At 41.7% G+C, this 18,721-nt stretch overlaps 1 protein-coding gene and 1 long non-coding RNA gene across 7 annotated transcripts in view; one reads left to right on the top strand and one right to left on the bottom strand.

Annotated features, from left to right (window-relative positions):
* Positions 1 to 845: 845 nt before the first annotated feature.
* Positions 846 to 18,721, bottom strand: part of LOC307113874 — a 35,339-nt gene continuing 17,463 nt past the window's right edge. For all 4 annotated transcript variants that reach the window (XR_013814909.1, XR_013814910.1, XR_013814911.1 and 1 more), the window contains one exon: positions 846 to 1,317. This is a non-coding gene — a long non-coding RNA (uncharacterized lncRNA). The remainder of the gene's footprint in view (positions 1,318 to 18,721) is intronic.
* LOC307113872 (transcription elongation factor A protein 1) overlaps positions 5,379 to 18,721 on the top strand; it is a 63,953-nt gene continuing 50,610 nt past the window's right edge. Inside the window, exons 1-3 of one of the 3 annotated variants that reach the window (XM_079795859.1) lie at positions 5,379 to 5,893; positions 6,801 to 6,832; positions 17,722 to 17,787. In XM_079795859.1, coding sequence (XP_079651985.1) covers positions 5,837 to 5,893; positions 6,801 to 6,832; positions 17,722 to 17,787 — 155 coding nt within the window. In that variant the 5' untranslated portion in view covers positions 5,379 to 5,836. Of the gene's footprint in view, positions 5,894 to 5,921; positions 6,018 to 6,800; positions 6,833 to 17,721; positions 17,788 to 18,721 lie in introns of those variants that run through there. The other 2 variants (XM_079795857.1, XM_079795858.1) reach the window with 2 other exon arrangements.

Below are 18,721 nucleotides of genomic sequence, written 5' to 3'. Positions count from 1 at the left end.
ACAAAATAATCAGAGGTTTCCTTAGGATGTGTCTCTTCCCCACAGAGGAAAGAAGCAAGGATAAATAACAAAGGAGCCCAAGAAAACTTTTGTGTGTGATGTTCATTATTTTGACTGTGGTGATAGTTTTAGGAGTATATAGTAAGACAAAACTTATCAAATTGTATACTTTATGTGCAGTTCATTGTATGCCACATACCTAAATAAAACTGCAGAAAGAGATAAAATATTACTAATGTTTTTAAACTTCTTGTAAAGGTGTTTTTATAATTTGTTTATACATATTCACCTTTGTATAATAATAACTCATATGACTGTGACACAGTGAATTTATCCATTTTCCTGTGGATGAATGTTTAGGTTGCTCTGGGTTTTTCACTTTACAAAGAGCGCTGCTGTTAATATACCTATATGTTTCTCTGTGCACACATATGGGAGGGTTTCCAAAGTAGACCCCCAGAGTAGAGTTGTTGGGTCGTAGCTACACAGACCTGCAACTTTACTGGATCTTCCCTAATTGTTCTTTCACAGTCATTCAGTTTTGTACTCCCTTTAGCAGTGTATGCAATTTAACCTTGTTTTGTTCTGTCCAATGTCATGGGCCTGATACTGGTGAGATGATGAGACCTAGGTTCTTATCTTCTTAAAGGAAAGATTTCTATCAAGAGACAAAGTGCCCTTGACTGGCCACATGCGTCTCTCTCACATCGATGTTTTTCTCTCTCTCTTCCTTCCAGTCTCTCTAAAAAAAATAAAATTAATGGGGGGAGGGAGGGGAAGAGACAAAGTGCAGCAAAGCAAGCAAGAATTTATTGGCCACAGCAAAAACACACTCAGGACAGTGATCCAAGGAAGGACTTAGAAGTAACAACAGGAGAGCCTCGGCTGGGCTTCTTTGCTCGCTGGGCAGTTAGAGAAAAGGGGGCCTTGGAGACAGGTCCTGGGGTTAGCCCGAGATGAGCTGCCGCTGCTCATCATGGCTCCCCTGGTTGCAAGTCTCCTGGGGTCCCTTAGAGGGAAGAAGGGGGAAGGGAATGGAACGGGGGTCCTCTCCTTAGGGAGAGCACTCTCTGGGTGGGTATCTGTGTTCAGGGTATTCATCTCTCTCTTGCAGGTAGAAATTTTAGGGGAGGTTTCAGGAAAGGGTCTCAATAGAATATTCACCAGCTTTCCACGTGTGCTCTTTCAGGGCCGTGGTCTCCACCGATGGGTCAGTGCCAGGGCAGGGGGTCCTTAGTCCATGCGCTTGGTCCTGAATCAGCCACTGCGTCACTTGTCTGGTTTTGCTCCTTTTTTGGGCTAAGAGCTGAAAAACAACTGAGGCCTAGATGTTATCTTTAGGGAGGAAAAGGTCAGAGGGTTTAAACTGATGACCAGTGATATGCTAGGGGAGGAAAGGTTACCCTGGGCTCAAGGTCTTTGTCTTCCCGTTTCTGCCCCTTGCTAGGCACTCAGGTCTTTCCACTCTGGTGACCTCTGTACCTGGACCATCATCTTTGCGCTGCTCATGCCTGTCTAACTCAGTGGTCGGCAAACTCATTAGTCAACAGAGCCAAATATCAACAGTACAACGATTGAAATTTCTTTTGAGAGCCAAATTTTTTAAACTTAAACTTCTAACGCCACTTCTTCAAAATAGACTCGCCCAGGCCGTGGTATTTTGTGGAAGAGCCACACTCAAGGGGCCAAAGAGCCCTCACAGAAATGACATGAAAAGCCAGTCAGACATGGACACTTATGTACCATTTCAACAAAGGGAAATACATTTACAGAGAAATGACAAGACAAAAGAAAAGGGTTTTTAGCTTCTAATTCTCCCATGTTTATGAAGTTTAGAATTATTTTATTTTTAAAATATATTTTTATTTATTTCAGAGAGGAAGAGAGAGATAGAAACATCTATGATGAGAGAGAATCATTGATCGGCTGCCTCCTTCCGGCACGCCCGCTTCTGGGTATCGAGCCCACCACCCGGGCATGTGCCCAGGACCTTTCAGTCCGCAAGCCCATACTCTATCCACTGAGCCAAACCAGCTAGGGCTAGAGTTATTTTATAAAATTAAAAAAATCTTATTAGGATATTCAGAACAATTTTTATTAAAGTATAAGTTATTGAGGTTTTAATTGGGAGAAAATTGTATTGGTCAATTAGTTCTGAGGAAACTGATAACCTTATAATATTGCATCTTCCTATCCAATTACTTGTCTTTTCTGTATCTTGGCAGCTTCATACTTTTCCTTATATATGTCTGGTACATTCTTAAGTTTTGTCAAAATGTATATTTAAAAATTTCTACTGTGAATATTTTTTTCTTCCGTTAGATAGTCTCACCAGACTTTGTTTGTAGCTAGAAAAAAACATTCTTTTTTTCTATATTGATTTAGTAATTGGCTATATTTCTGAATTTTCTTGTTAGTAATTTTAAAATTACTTTTATTAAACTTTCCCTTTGTATAATCATCTGAAAATAATGGTAATTTTGTATTTTTTCAATTATTATATTTATTTCATTCTCTTACCTGGGAAAGAAAGAAAGAAATTATAGTTGACCCTTGAACAACACAGAGGTTGGGGGCATCCCCCTCCCCCACAGTAGAAAATCCACACATAACAATTGACTCTCCCCAAATTTAACAGAATCTCTCATCCATCAGTATCCAAGGGGATTAGTTCCAGAACCCCTGCGGATACCAAAATTCCAATCCTCAAGTTCTTTATATAAGATGGTGTAGATCAATGCATAAGGCCAGGCCGCCTCATATGTAGTTTCCTGAACAGTATTTTCCATCCCTAGCTAGTTGAATCCCCAGACGCTAAACTTGGAAGCACAGAGAGCCAATACTATGTTTATTGGGGGGAAAAAATCTGTGATAAGTAGACCCACCAGAGCAAACCTGTGTTGTTCAGTGGTCAACTGTAATTAAAACACTAAGGTTGCTTAAAGAATGTAGAACTTAGATGACCCTTGCAGGAATAGTAGTATTTGGACTTGGAAAGATGGGAGGATGACGGAAATACATCAACCTGAGCTGTCCTACTTCCCATTAATGGAAGTTAACTGATAGAACCAATTGGTGGCTCTTGATATTACATTATAGAAAAATTCACATTCTAGTGATTTGGAACGTCCTGTGTTCATAGTAAGAACTAAAGATAGTATTATTTTCTCTATTAACATCACAACTGTCACCTAAGACTGTCATCACCAACATTCAATGCCTACAGAAGTCCCCAATTTGCGATGCAGTGAGGGGAGAGAGACTTTATTTGGTGCAAACAGGTCGGTCAGTTGTGAGACATCACAGTTGGGGAACATCACAGCTGTGCTATATGCAGAAAAGGACATCTAGTCCCACGCTTAAATCAGCTCTATCTCATTATCCACCATTCATTCTGAGGGTCAACACAACCAAATACTTAAAAGTCAAAATATACACTTGGATGTGAAATGTGAGCCACATTATCATTGTCAATAAATCAGTATAAACTTTAAAATCTCTGAGAGCCCACAAAATTCTCAAATCCAAGCACTCAAATCCAAGACAAGAATAATACGACACAAATGAGACACCCTTCCCCTCACCCTCAATCCTCCAGCACTCTGGTTATCATGTGAATTAAAGTGAAGTGGCCTTTGTGTTGTCGTTGTTGTTCTTATGTTCACCAGCTTCCTTTCCTATCTTACACTGTACTACCTGAGGATTGTATATATCCTTTAAGTTTCTCTAGGGAATTGTAAACTCCTAAAGGTCAGAGCGATACCATTATAATTAGCAAGTTATTGATAACAGGAAAGGAGCGAAGGGAAGGCCAGGCATGATAGGCTTGTCATTTGGGCAGCTTCACCAGGAAGCTGCAACTTTGCTCTCCTCGGGAAACCATGGGCCTAGTCCTTGCAAAACACTGGGGAAAGGGATCCAACAAAGGGAAGATGGACTCATGCCCAGTAAAGTTGGGGTGACATAGGGAAGGTACTTGTCTGTCAGTCACACCTGGGAACAAAGATCATTTGCCAGAATGAGTGTGGCCACACAGCAAGTGCACAAAAACTTGGGAAGACATCATCTCCTAAACAAGGAGTTCACTCTCTTGGCTCTCTCTGTGCACTTGGCTCTCTTGCTGCTCTTGTGCTCTTGACTCACTCTTAGATTCCTTGAATTTGCCCATATGGCCCACGGCAATATGGACCTCACACGCATTGGACTAATGGATTGCAGCAGGAAACACAAGCTAAACTCGTCTGATGATGGACTGGACTCAGCTCCAACGTGGAAAGGAAACTCTGGACACTGGCTCTGATTTTAGCTCCACTGAAGCCCCAGCTACACATCTCCTATGAGGGAAATGGGACTTTGGAAACTCAGGGATTTGATTTCTGGGAAATAAAAATCACTTGTCCTCCCACGAGTCTCAGAAAATTATTTTTCTTGGGATATTGCAAGAATTCCACTCCCACTAGCAACTAGGGAGGGGCCCTCGTCCTTCCGTTAACAAGCATTTGCCTTTAGGTGCTTCTGTCTCAGACCCTGGCCTACCGTGTATTTGATATGCATTGAGATACCCATGCAGAAAAGGGACATCTGGTCTCACACTTGAATCAGCACTATCTCGTTACCCACCGATCATTAAGTGTGCATTCCCAGTGACAACTGAATGTTTTCCTTTCCAGCTTCAGTTAGATTATTAAAAAAATGTTTTTATTTATTTATTTTTTACAGGAGTAGCTATCTTTTTTTAAACAAAAAAACATTTTTATTGATTTCAGAGAGGGAGAGGGAGAAACGTCAATGATTAATCATTGATTGGTGGCCTCCTCACACACCACACTGGGGGATCTAGCCTGCAACCTGGGCACGTGCCCTTGGCTGGAATTGAACCCAAGCCCCTTCAGTCCGCAGGCCCACGCTTTATCCACTGAGCCAAACCAGCTAGGGCAAAAAAAAAGTATGTTTTTATTGATTTTAGAGCGCGGAAAGGCGAGGCGGGAGGGAGGAGAGAGAGAGAGAGAGAGAGAGAGAGAGAGAGAGAGAGAGAGAGAGAGAGACGGATTGCTTGCCTGTGGACCTAGACCAAACCCACATCCTGGAAATGTGCCCTGACCCGGAGTCAAACTGGCCATCTTTGGGTGCACAGGCCAATGCTCAACCCACTGAGCCACACTGGCCTGGGCTTCAGCTTGTTTTTAAAAGAGGCGGCCGGTCAACTTCAAAACTGCACCTGGGTGTAGCCCCCAGTGGAAATAAGCAAAAGTTGGACCCATCTCACTTGTACGAATGAGTACACCCTGGCTTTAGGAAACAAAGGAGTATCTGCGGTGGGGTCGGGGTGGCTTTGGGGCTCATTCTTTTCAGTTCGCTACAGCGCCCCAAGAGAGGAAGGCAAAGCCAGGCTCCAGGGACCACGCTCCCAGCCGGGGCCGGAGAGCGGCTTCCCCGCGGAGTCCCGGGCGCCCCGCGGGGAGAAGTGCCCGGGGGCCGGGCGCACCGCGCCAGTGGACGCGGGGAGCGGAGGGAGGTGCAGCGGGGAGGAGGGGATGAGAAGGTCAGTTCAGGCACCGGTTCCGTCACAGCCAATCGGGCGGGCAGAGAAGCAGGACATTGTGACGCGCCGAGGCGGGGAGAGCGGCGGGGGAGGGGCGGGACGACAGGTCCCTCGGACCCGGGGGCGCAGAGCTGGCGGAGGGCGGCGCGGCGCCTCGGGGGCGCGCACGCGCCTGAGCGCGCGCTCGGTGGGGCGGGCGGGACTCGCCGTTCTCACGCCCTTGGGCCGCTCCCCGGGCGCTGGCTTTATATTCCGCTTCCGACGCGCGCTCGGTCGGTGGAGCGGAGCCGGTGAATGTGCGGCAATAACATGTCTGCCTCGCTTCCCGCCGCCCGGAAGGCCACCGCTGCGGTGAGTGGCGGCGGCCGGAGCTCGGAGGGTCCCGCTCGGCCCGCTGTCGGCGACCGCCCCTCTGCCCCGGTGACTTCGCCGGCGGGTCGGCGACCCGTGCGTGGGGACGCTCCGCCCTGACGGGGTGAGGTGGAAGGGTCGGCACGTCCCGGGCCCCAGCTGTGTGGGGAGAGCACTGGGTTCGCGGCCCGGGCCCGGGGGTCAGCCCGCCACCCCTTCCCGGACCGCGACACCCCTTCCCCAGCCCCGAGCCCGAGCCCTCCGCATTGCGTAGCGAGTGCGGCGCGCGGGACCCCGGGACCCCGGGACCATCCCCGGGACCATCCCCGGGACCCCCGGCCGCCCGGCCCCAGCCTGGAATGACCTGCGTTAGTGCAGAGGCGCTCTCACTCGAGGTGGCTTTTTGGCATGTTTCTGTCTTGTTTGTGGATGCGGAAGACTTTATGTTCTTCCCTTGCATTCTCATCCTAAATTAAAGAAGTTCGGAGATTTCGTGTCTTATAAGATCAGAGGTGCTGGGTTTTTTTTTAGGAAACTTTACTTAAGGAGCTCAAACTTGTTTTTACCTCCGGAAGTTCCTTTTTTTGTGATGGAAAAGTTCTGCAGTATAAAGGAGATCTTTCATGGTTTGACTTGAAAGAGACTTTGTCTTAGAAAGGGATCATTTGCACTTAAAAATGTCTAAGTGGGACCTCTCTCTGTGCTGAAGCCCCACATGAATCACCTTAGGAACCACCAGGAGAGAAGTCAAGTATTTTTGCCGTGGAAGAGATGTCTGTCGAGATGAATTAACTTGCTGAAGGTGTTCTGTAATTCTGGCTTCTACCTTAACCAGAGTTGCAGTGTGTAACAGTGACGTGTGGATTTACCTAGGCATTGCTTATTCATTTTTCCTCTTTTCCTCCAGGTGATTTTCCTTCATGGATTGGGAGATACAGGGTAGGTACCATTATTTTAGCAACAGTAATAAAGTGGGGTTATGCAATCTACCTGAGCGATCAAAGGTTTCATATTTATGAACTCTAAGATTGTATAAAAGAAGATGGCTAGTAGTACTGTATTTCTTACAGTCCAGTAAGAAGACACAATCTTTTCATTTTTGAAAACCCTCCAGAATTTCCCCTCATCATCTTGAATTTGTCATTTTTCAACTCTTGTTTTTGGAACATACTTAAATTGCAAACTCCTCCTTGAGTTGCTATGGGTATTGGGTAGCAGAGAAGGATGGAATGTTTGAGCTTTCCAGAGGGTTAAAATTTCAGGGCAGGTTCAGAAGAACTGGTTGGTTTTGATAAGAGAGACAATAGCAATGTGCAGTCTACAGCATTCTGAATGAGAAGTTAGATGTTCCCTTAAGAGAAAAAAATCAGGTGAAGGGCAAGGGAGGCAACTTAAAGATTTATTTGGAGGCTTATCAAACCAGTTTTGTTGTGCTAACTTTAGATAAATGATTTATCTTTCACTTAGGCTTTTTCTACATTGAAAGATTTTGTTTTTAACTTAAATCAGTGAAACTTGGGTGTAAAGTTGTTACAATATTGTAGAATTCGCAAAAATCTGAAGGTAAATTTTGATAAAGTAGCTAAAAATTTTAAATCTTTACAGAGAGGTGTTGGGTTAAAATAATTTTTTTCTCATTTTTAGATTAAATTTTAAATGTTATTCCTAATAGTTTTTTTAATTTTAATTTAATTTTTTTCTTTATTGATAAAGGTATTACCTATGTGACCTTATCCTCCATTACCCCCCCCCTCCCCGCTCATGCCATCACCCCCCCTAGTGTCTGTGTCCATTGGTTATGCTTATATGCGTGCATAGAAGTCCTTTGGTTATCTCTCCCCCCTTCCCCCACCCTCCCCTGCCTTCCCTCTGCCTAATATTCTTTTATGCTTATTAAGTAGAGGTAACATGACATATACTTTGTATGGAGTAATAGAAAAGGTTGTAGCAACCAGGTGTGTTCTGGCAACCAGGTAGTCCTATGAAAATGACATTTATTTTACTAAAAAGAGGTGTAGAGAAATTTTTTAAAAATGTCTTTTGAAAATATGTCACCTTTTTTTTGGTGTGTATTATTCTTTCTCACTTTTAAGAAAATGTTTATTGTTGAGATTACAGATGTCCTCCCTTTTCCCCCCCATTGTCCCCTCCAACTGGTTCCCGCTCCACCAGACCTTCACTACCCTATTGTCTGTGTCCATAGGTAACGCATATCCTCCTTCCTATATAATAAAAGCCTAATATGCAAATCAACCAAACGGTGGAACGATCGGTGGAATGACCGGTTGCTAGGATGCACACTGACCACCAGGGGGCAGACACTTAACACAGGAGCTGCCCCCAGGCCAGCCAAGGCAGGTGCCAGTGGGTCCCCCCACCCCCCTGCAAATGGCATCACCGGGCCCTAACCGGTTTGGCTCAGTGAATAGAGCATCGGCCTGCGGACTGAAGGGTCCCAGGTTCGATTCCGGTCAAGGGCACATACCTTGGTTGCAGGCACATCCCCAGTAGGGGGTGTGCAGGAGGCAGCTGATAGATGTTTCTCTCTCATCGATGTTTCTAACTCTCTATCCCTCTCCTTTCCTCTATGTAAAAAAAATCAATAAAGTATTTTTTTAAAAATCGCATCACTGGTCTCCTCCTGCAGAAGGAGGCAACCAGCTGCAGTGGTGGAGGGGGCGGAGGGGGGTGGTGAGCAGGCAGTGCCAGGCCGGCCAAGGTGATTGCCCCGCCGGTCGCCCCACAGATCAACCCTGATCGCCAGCCAGGCTTAGGGACTGTAGCCATGCATGAATTTCGTGCACCGTGCCTCTAGTAAGCATATAAGATCTTTGGTTAATCTCTTCCCACCCCCTCCCAGCCTTCCCTCGGAGATTCATCAGTCTGTTTCATGTTTCTATGTCTCTGGTTCTGATTTATTTATCAGTTTATTTTGTGCATTAGATTCCTTGTTTATTTTGATTGTTGATAGATATGTATTTATTGTTTATATTTTTGATATTTTTTTTCATTTTCCTCTTCTTAAAGAATACCCTTCAACATTTCATGTAATACTGGTGATGAACTTCCTTAACTTTTTCTTGTCTGTGAAGCTCTTTATCTGACCTTCAATTCTAAATGAGTAATCTTGGTTGTAGGTCCTTGCTATCCATCACTTTGAATATTTCTTGCCACTCCCTTCCGCCCTGCAAAGTTTCTGTTGAGAAATCAGCTAACAGTCGTATGGGTACTTCCTTGTAGGTAACCAACTGCTTTTCTCTTGATGCTTTTAAGATTCTCTCTTTGTCTTTAACCCTTGGCATTTCAACTATGATGTGTCTTGGTGTGGGCCTCTTTGGGTTCCTCTGGTTTGGGACTCCGCGCTTCCTGGACTTGGAAGTCTATTTCTTTTGCGAGGTAGAAGTTTCTGTCATTATTTATTCAAATAGATTTTCAGTATCTTGCTCTCTCTCAAATGTTGGTACCCTTGAAGTTGTCCCAAAGGCTCTTTACATTATCTTCATATTTTTGGATTCTTTTTGCTCTTCTGATTGGGTGTTTTTTGCTTCCTCATATCCCAAATCATTGATTTGATTCTTGAAATCCTCTACTGTTGAATCTGTAAATTATTCTTCATTTCAGTTAGTGTATGCTTAATTTCTGACTGGTCCTTTTTCATGTCTTTGACATTCTCACTAAGTCCCTTGAAGCTCTCATTGAGTCTCTTGAAGCTCTCATTAAGATCCTTGAGCAACCTTATAACCTTTGTTTTGAAATCTATATCCAGTAGTCAAACCTCGATTCTCAAATGTCTCCCATCTTGAGCAACTTGCTTCTCAACCTGACAACCCTTTCATGCTGATAACTGATCAGTCGCAAGTCTCTCAGGCAACAAAGAAGTGAATGTGCGAGTATGCATCAGTTTACCACTGTTAAAATCTCTGGATATTGTACTGTGAATATTTTCGTGTTTTTCTGCTTTTGTTGTTATTAATTATTATTAAATTTTCATTTTTTATTGTATATTTTCTTTCCTTTTTGTTAAATTTTCATGTCCTTTTTGTTTTTAAAGTGTTTATAGATTAGACAGTACATTAGACATGTACTATAAGAAAGGTTAAAACAGAATTATTTGGGGGTCTGGAACAGATTAATTCAATTTACATTGTTTCTAATCGGAAAAAATGATTCGGTTTTTGAACAGACTTCTGGAATGAATTAAGTTTGAGAAACGAAGTTCCACTGTAGTTTGCTTGCTTCCATTTCATTTAATTCTTTTTCTGGAGATTTCTTCACTTGTTTCATTTGTGACATGTTTCTTCGTCTCCGTATTTTGACTGCTTCCCTGTGTTTGTTTATGTATTAGGTAGAGCTGCTATATCTCCTGGAATTGGTAGAGTGGCCTCGTGTAGCAGGTGTCCTGTAGGGCCCAGTGGTTCAGCCTTCCTAGTCCCCTGAACCTGGACACTTTAGGTGCGCCCCTGTGTAGGCTGTGTGCACAGTCTTGTTGTAGTTGAGCCTTGATTGCTGTTAGTGTCACTGGGAGGACTTGACCTCCAGGCCAATTGCTGTGAGAACCAGCTGCATCTACAGGGGAAGAGCCGCTGTGTAGGAGACACCACTATAGAGCAGGACTTACTTCAGTGGGGCTTTGATGCTCATTGAGTCTACCCCTTGAGGCGTCACTTGTGGATATGGAGGGTTGTAATCTGGTATGGTCTGAAGCTGTCCATCAGGTGCACTGGCTCTGGGGCCTCCTGGGAGATGCAAAGTCAGCCACTGCCTGGGGCCATAACAAATAACTACAAAATAGATGGCTTAAAAACAATAGGAATGTATTCCGGTAGTTCAAGAGGCTAGAAGTCCAAAATCAAAGTATCAGAAGGACTGTATACATTCCCTCCGAGAGCTCTAAGGAAGAATCCTTTGCCTTGTTGTTTGTGATGGCTCCTGGCATTCCTTGGCTTGTAGCAACGTATTTCTAATTTCCGCCTCTCTCTTTACATCAGCTTTTCAAATGCTGTTTATAAGTGTTCTCTGTTCTTGATAAGGACACTGTTTACTAGATTTAGAACCCACCCTACCTCACTATGATCTCATATTAACCAAATTACCTGTGTGAACAGCCTGTTTCCGAATAAGGTCGTATTCTGAGGTTCCTGGTGAATATGAATTTTGGGGTTATTGTTCAACCAACTACACAAAGGTATTCTCACTGCCTTTTGTGGCCTTGTGGTTTCTCACGTCTCCTTCTTTCTGTATTATTTGCACAATTTTCTCCCCTGACACACATTTTTAAGGTCTGTAATTTTCTTTCCTTGTAATGTCTTTGTCTGGCTCTAGTACAAGAGTAATGCTGGCCTCAAAGAATGAGTTAGATAGTGTTCCTTCCTCTCAAACTTTTTTGGAAGAGTTTCAGAAGGATTGGTATTCTTTAAATGTTTGGTAGAATTCACAAGTGAAGCCATCAGGTCCCTTTTCTTTTGGGGGAGAGTTTTGATTACTGATTCAATTTCCTTAATGGTTATAGGTCTTCAGATTTTATACTTTTTCATGATTTAGTCTCAGTAGGTTTTGTGTTTATAATATTTTATCCATTTTATCTAGGTTATCCAGTTCTTTGGCACACAATTGTTCATAATACTCTTATAATCATTTTTATTTCTGTTGAACCAGTAAAAACGTACTCACTGTTATTAATGATTTTAATAACTTGAGTCTTCTCATTATTTTGTCCATCTAATTAAAAGTTTGTCAATTTTGTTGATATTTTTGAAGAACCAATTTTTGGTTGCATTCATTTTCTCCATTGTTTTTCTATTCTCTATTTCGTATTATCTCAGCCCTAATTTTAAAGTATTTCCTTCCTTCTGCTGGCTTTGGATTTAGTTTTTGTTTTTTTTTCTATTTCCTTAAGTTGTAAATTTTAAATTGTTGGTTTGAGATACTTCTTTTTAACTAAAAAAAAATGAACTAATAACTGACAACACAGAAATACAAAGAATTATAAGAAAATGTTACAAACAACTATATGCGAACAAATCGGACAATCTGGAAGAAATGGATAAACACCTAGAAACATACAATCTTCTAAAACAATCAAGAAAATCTGAACACACTGATTACAACTAATGAAATCAAAGCAGTAATAAAAAGAAAAAATTCCCAACAAATGAAAGTCCTGGACCAGAAGGCTTCACAGGTGAATTTTACCAAACATTCCAAGAACTGACACCTATCTTTCTCAAATTATTGCAAAAAATTCAGGAGGTGGGAAGACTCCCAAGCATACTTTATAAGGCCAGCATTATCCTAATTTCACAACCAGATAAAAATACTACAAAGAAAAATATTATAGGCCTATATCCCTGATAAACATAGATGCAAAAATCCTCAGCAAACTATTGGCAAACCTATTCCAGCAATATATTAAAAATATCATACACCATGATCAAATAAGATTTATTATTGGGGTGTAAGGTTGGTACAATATCTGCAAACCAATTAACATAATACAAAATGAAGGATATAAACCACATGATCATGTTAGTAGATGCAGAAAAACATTTGACAAAGCCCAAAACCTATTTATGATAAAAACTCAGCATAGTGGGAATAGAGAGAATATACCTCCACATAATACAGGCCATATATGATGAACCCACAGCTAATATCATACTCAAAGGGGACAAACTAAAAGCATTTCCCTTAAGATTGGGAACAAGACTGGGAGGTCTGCTTTCACCACTCTTAATCAACATAGTACTGGAAGTCCTGGCCAAAATAATCAGACAAGAAGAAGAAATAAAAGGCACTCAAATTGGAATAGAAGTAAAACTCATTATTTGCAGATGACAATACTATATATAGAGAACCATAAAGATACCACAAAAAACCTACTAGATCTGATAAACTCAGTAAATTAGCAGGATACAAAATAAATATTCAGAAATCTGTTATATTTTTATAAACCAATAATGGACTATTAGGCAAACTGAGAAAATAATCCCATTTACAATTATATCAAAAAATAAAAAAAGTCCAGCCTGGTGGCTCAGTTAGTTGAGCGTCATCCAAACACCAAAAAGGTTGTGAGTTCAATTGCAGGTTAGGACAAATAGTTTGGTTGTGGGTTTGATCCCAAGTTAGGGTGCTTAGGGGAGGCAGCCGAGTGATGTTTCTCTTGCACATTGATGTTTCTCTTCCTCTCCCTCTCCCTTCCTCTCTCTCTCAAATCAATAAAAAAAAAATCCTCAAGTGAGGATTTAAAAAAAACAACTTAGGAATAAATTTAACCAAGGAGGTAAAAGACCTATACTCAGAAATTTATAAGACACTGAAAAAAGCAACTGAAGAAGATACAAATAAATGAAAGCATATACTATGCTCTTGCTCATGGATAGGAAGAATTAACATTGTTAAAATATCCAGATGACCCAAAGCAATTTATAGATGTAATGCAGTTCCTATCAAAATATAATTGGCGTATTTCACAGAACTAGAACAAATAATCCAAACATTTATATGGAACCACAAAAGACCTCGAATAGCCACTGCATTCTTGAGAAAAAACAAAGTTGGAGGTATCACACTACCTGATATGAAACTATATTATGAGGCTATCATAATCAAAACAGCATGATACTGGCATAAAAACAGACATATAGATCAATGGATCAGAATAGAGAGCCCAGAAATAAACCCATGCCTATATGGGCAATTAATATTTGACAAATGAGGCAAGAATATACAAGGGGGTAAAGACAGTCTATTCAGTAAATGGTGTTGGGAAAATTGGACAGAAACATGAGGGGGAAAAAAACACTAGTCCACCTTTTTACACTAGATTTTGATATCCATGTTGAGTTTATTATACAAGAGTAAACTCAAAATGGATTAAAGACTTAAATGTAAGACTTGATACCATAAAACTAGAAGAAAACAGGCAGTAAAATCTCAGACATTTCTCTTAGAAATATTGTTTGTTTATATATATATATATATATATATATTTCAGAGAGGAAGGAAGAGGGAGAGATAGAAACATCAATGATGAGAGGGAATCATTGATTGGCTGCCTCCTGCACGCCCCTTACTGGGGATCGATCCCACAACCCAGGCATGTGCCCGTGGCTGGAATCGAACCTGGGACCCTTCAGTCCACAGGCCGACGCTCTATCCACTGAGCCAAACTGGCTAGGGCAGAAATAATTGTTTTTTATATATCACCTAGGGCTGTGGTCGGCAAACTGCGGCTCACGAGCCACATGCAGCTCTTTGGCCCCTTGAGTGTGGCTCTTCCACAAAATACCACGGCCTGGGCGAGTCTATTTTGAAGAAGTGGCGTTAGAAGAAGTTTAAGTTTAAAAAATTTGGCTCTCAAAAGAAATTTCAATCGTTGTACTGTTGATATTTGGCTCTGTTAACGAATGAGTTTGCCAACCACTGACTTAGGGCAAGGGAAACAAGAAATTTTTAAAAAATGGGACTATATCAAACTAAAAAGGTTTTACACAGCAAACGATCAACAAAACAGAAAGCCTCCTGAATGGAAGAAGATAGTCACCAATGATACAGCTGATAAGGGTTTAATATCCAAAATTTCTAAAGAACTCCTATAACTCAATGCTAAAAAAAAAACCATCCAAATAAAAATTGGGCAGAGGATCTGAATGGATATTTCTTCAAAGAGAGCATACATATGGCCAATAGACATATGAAAAGATCAATGTCAGTAATCATCAGAGAATTGCAAATTAAAACCACAATGAGATAGCACCTCACACCTGTCAGAATGCCAATCAAATCCACCAACAAGAGTTGGTAAGGATATGGAAAAGGGGAACCCTTGCATACTGGCCTGCGCCCTCTCACAATCCAGGACACCTTGGGGGATGTTGGAAGCCCAGTGCATGGATTCAGCCTGATCCCCACAGGCCAGGCCGAGGGACCCCACCGGTGCACAGACCCGTGTACCGGGCCTCTAGTATGCATGTAAGATCTTTGATTAATATCTTCCTGCCCTCCCTCATCCCCCCTTCCCTCTGAGATTCATCAGTCTGTTCTATGTTTCCATGCCTGTACATTGAGCGCCTGCCGCCTGGTGGTGTGTGCGCGTCATAGCTACCAGTCGAATGGTTGAACAGTTGCTTAGGCTTTTATATATAGACTAGAGGCCCGGTGCATGAAATTCATGGGGGGGTCCCCTAAGCCCAGCCTGCACCTCTCCAATCCTGGACCGCTGGCTCCTAATCGTTCACCTGCTTGCCTGGTCGCCCCTCACTGCCTCTGCGTGCCGGCCTGATCACCACTAACTACCCCCCACCCCCTGCCGGCCTGGTCACCCCCAACTGCCTCCCCTGCTAGCCTGGTCTCCCCCAACTGTCCCCCTCTGCTGGCCTGGTCGCCCCCAACTGCCCCCTCTGCCGGCCTGGTCACCCCTCATGGCCCCCCCGCCAGCCTGGTCGCCCCATGCAGCCTGCTGTTCAGTTGTTTGGTCGTTCCTCACCCCTCTGCTGGCCTGGTCATAGGCAGCCATCTTGTGAGGGCGTGAGGGTTAATTTGCATATCACCTCTTTATTATATAGGATTACCAAGACATGGAAACCACCTAATTGTCCATCAGTGGATGAAGGAATAAAGAAATGCACACACACATGGGATATTATTCTGCTGTAAAGAGAAGGAAACCCTGCCATTTGGAACAACATGGGTGGAACTTAAGTCAGACAGGAAAGACAAATACTACATTATCTCACATGTGGAATCTAAGAAAACAGAATTGTGGTTGCCACAGGCAGCTGTTGGGGGTATGGGTGAAATAGGAGAAGGTGTTCCATTAGTCTAGTGTTGGCCAAAGACTATGTGTATAGCACAAAATAGAGATGAGTAATTCATACCAATAATTGTGAGATTCCAATTTTGGACACAAATAGTGGGTAGAATCACAAATAGTTAAGGTTTAATGTGACATATTGCTTCACTACATATTTGTGTTGCATAATTGAAAAGAAACTCATTAACAGCATCACCTCATACAGGAATCTACCTATATATATAAAAGCCTAAGCGACCGTTACCTGAATGACCGGTCGACCAGTCGCTAAGGTGTACACTGACCACCAGGGGGGGGCAGACGCTTAACGCAGGAGCTGCCCCCTGGTGGTCAGTGTGCTCCCACAGCCAACCTCTCGTGGCCAGCCAACCTCTCCCAGCCGCTCTCCCTGGCCGGCCAGCCAACCTCCCGTGGCCCCGATTAGGACTGGGCAAGACGTGCCGATCAGCCCAGATTGCTGGCTAGGCCGAGGGACCCCACCTGTGCATGAATTCGTGCACCGGGTCTCTAGTGTATGTATATAAAAACCTAATAGGTAAAGTGTCCCCTCAGGAGTTCAACTGACCAGGAGTTCAATTGCTCTCTATGATGTGTGCTTACCACCAGGGGGCGGTGCGGAATGAAGGGAGGCCCCGGCTGGCAGCCAGCCTGCAGCTGACAGGCACTAGGGACCCTACCTGTGCAGAAATTTCATGCACTGGGCCTCTAGTTAGTGAATAAACCAGATCTTTGAACTGTAGAGTCTATATCCTAAAGCTCTTATACTTTACCACACTGGACTCTAGCTTTTTTATTTTTAGCCAAATGTATGCATATATACATATGAGAGCTACATAATGGCATGAGTATTTAAAAAGTCAGCCTTAAGAACCCTTTGGTGTGGAAAAATAGCTGAGATTTTACTGTTTTAAGAAATTCTAAAATTAACATACAAAATTTAAAATTTTATTTTATTCTGTTTCTGTAGTCACCATTAACTTGTCTTTACTTCCTAATAAACTTTTAAAGTGGCTTTACTTTATAAAATATAAATGTGTGAGGATGTCAGCCTCGTTAAATCAAGCTTTTATTATATTGAGTAATGCTTTGAGGTACATAATTGCAACTATTCCAGTTTGGACTCTAATAGGTGGGAAATGGTGTTTTATAAGTGTTATCTTTAGTGACTACACATTCTCAAAGCTGTAATGAGCTAAAATAATAAAATGATGTTTAGGGCTTATTTAGTTTCCCCCAGTTATTGGCACAAAGCCTGAAATAGAAAACACAATAAACAAAAACAAAAGAGAGAAATTGAAACAGCATACATAAAATTAGTATTGACAATGACCAGGATGGCACATTTTATAATGTGCTATACTGTTATCTTTTGCAGGGGTAGTAGATAGGTTTTGTATTTTAAATGCTTGGAGTACCATGTTGAAAAGGTCTCTGAGTGGCACAGAGTGTGGTAAATTTCTGGTCTGGACCCAGAATCTGGTAGTGGCAGTTCATAAACCAGGTATTTATCATTGCTGCATAATATTGCTGCTTTTGTACATTAAAATCCAAGTATACTATTTGCAAAGCTAGTTAAGTTTATTTTTAATAGTGTAGTAACCATAGAGAGATACCAGACAACTGATTTACTTTACTCCTATGAGGCTTTTTTAAAAATGTAAAATGTGAATTATGTCTTGCCTAACTTGTTAGGCACATTATGAAGTTATAAAGAGATAAAATATATGTTTTATAAATTCTAAAGACCTGTGGAAATACATAAAAGAAAACAATTCTTTTCAAAAATCACAAGAAATTACCTTTATCCATAGATAAAGTTGAAACAATAGTCTTTGGGTTGTTTCTAGGTTGGTGCTGGTATTTTAATAGCATCGATGGCCCACACTTTTAAGATATTTTAAGGGGTTAACATTTATTTTCACAAACTTTTTAATAATACTGTTCTGATACTAGTTTATTAGGGCATTAACAAAAACAGTATCTAATGGCATTGTTCAAATAATTTCTCTACCAGGCATGGATGGGAAGAAGCCTTTGCACGTATCAGAAGATCACATATCAAATATATCTGCCCGCATGCGTAAGTGTTTTTAATCTTTAGGCTTGTGATTCAGAATCTGGAGAGGAATAATTATAATAGCTTTACTTTTCTAGAAAAGCATTTGAATATAATTAATTTTTATCTTTTAAATATTCAGTTTAAAAGTAACGATTAGAGTACACCTGAACTTAATACAAAGTAATAGTGAATGTAAACTGTAATTGAAAAATAAAATTTAAAAATGGTAAAAAAAAAAAAAAAAGATTAATGCCCAGCTGGGGTGGCTTAGTTAGAGCATTGTCCTGTACACCAAAAAGGCTGTGTTTTTTATTCCTGGTCAGGGCACATACCTAGGTTGCAGAGTCGATCAAGTCTACAATTGGGCATGTGCCCTGACCGGGAATGGAACGGTGACCTCCTGGTTAATGGGTCGACGCTCAACCACTGAGCCACACCGGTGGGGCAAGTCTGTAGATCAAAGGCTGCTGAGAAGACAAATGGGATTATATACATGTCAGTAGCTTAGTAATTAATTCTCAGAAGTAGTAGTAGCAGTCAAGGTGATAAATATGAAAGTGGAAATGGTAAGAGGAAAAATACCTGAGATTAGGTAAGAAAACAGTCCTGTTTCCAAGAAATAGAATTGTTGATTATATTGGAAATTTTGCTATATTGTTACTGCCCCAAGAATTGGATTTGGTTTAAGGCTGTTTCCCAACCTAGGAAAGTTTTATTTCTCCAAGAAATGTTGATAAGATTTTATAATCTCTAAGCTATACTTGTTTCATGACTCAGGAAAATAGCGGTGAGATGTAGTCCTAGTATATTTATTTTTCTTTTCTTTTGTACCTAGTTACATTCAGGTTGTCCAGCAAATTTTTCATCATAAAGTTGAATTGGGTGTAAAGAACACTTAGGCAAAAATTATATTTATCTTATTTAATGATCTCTTAAACAAGCAGATATATATCTA

The sequence above is a fragment of the Cnephaeus nilssonii genome (assembly GCF_951640355.1).
Source record: "Cnephaeus nilssonii genome assembly, chromosome: 18".
In the NCBI taxonomy this organism is placed as follows: Eukaryota; Metazoa; Chordata; class Mammalia; order Chiroptera; family Vespertilionidae; genus Cnephaeus; species Cnephaeus nilssonii.
This window is presented reverse-complemented; position numbering and strand designations above follow the sequence as displayed.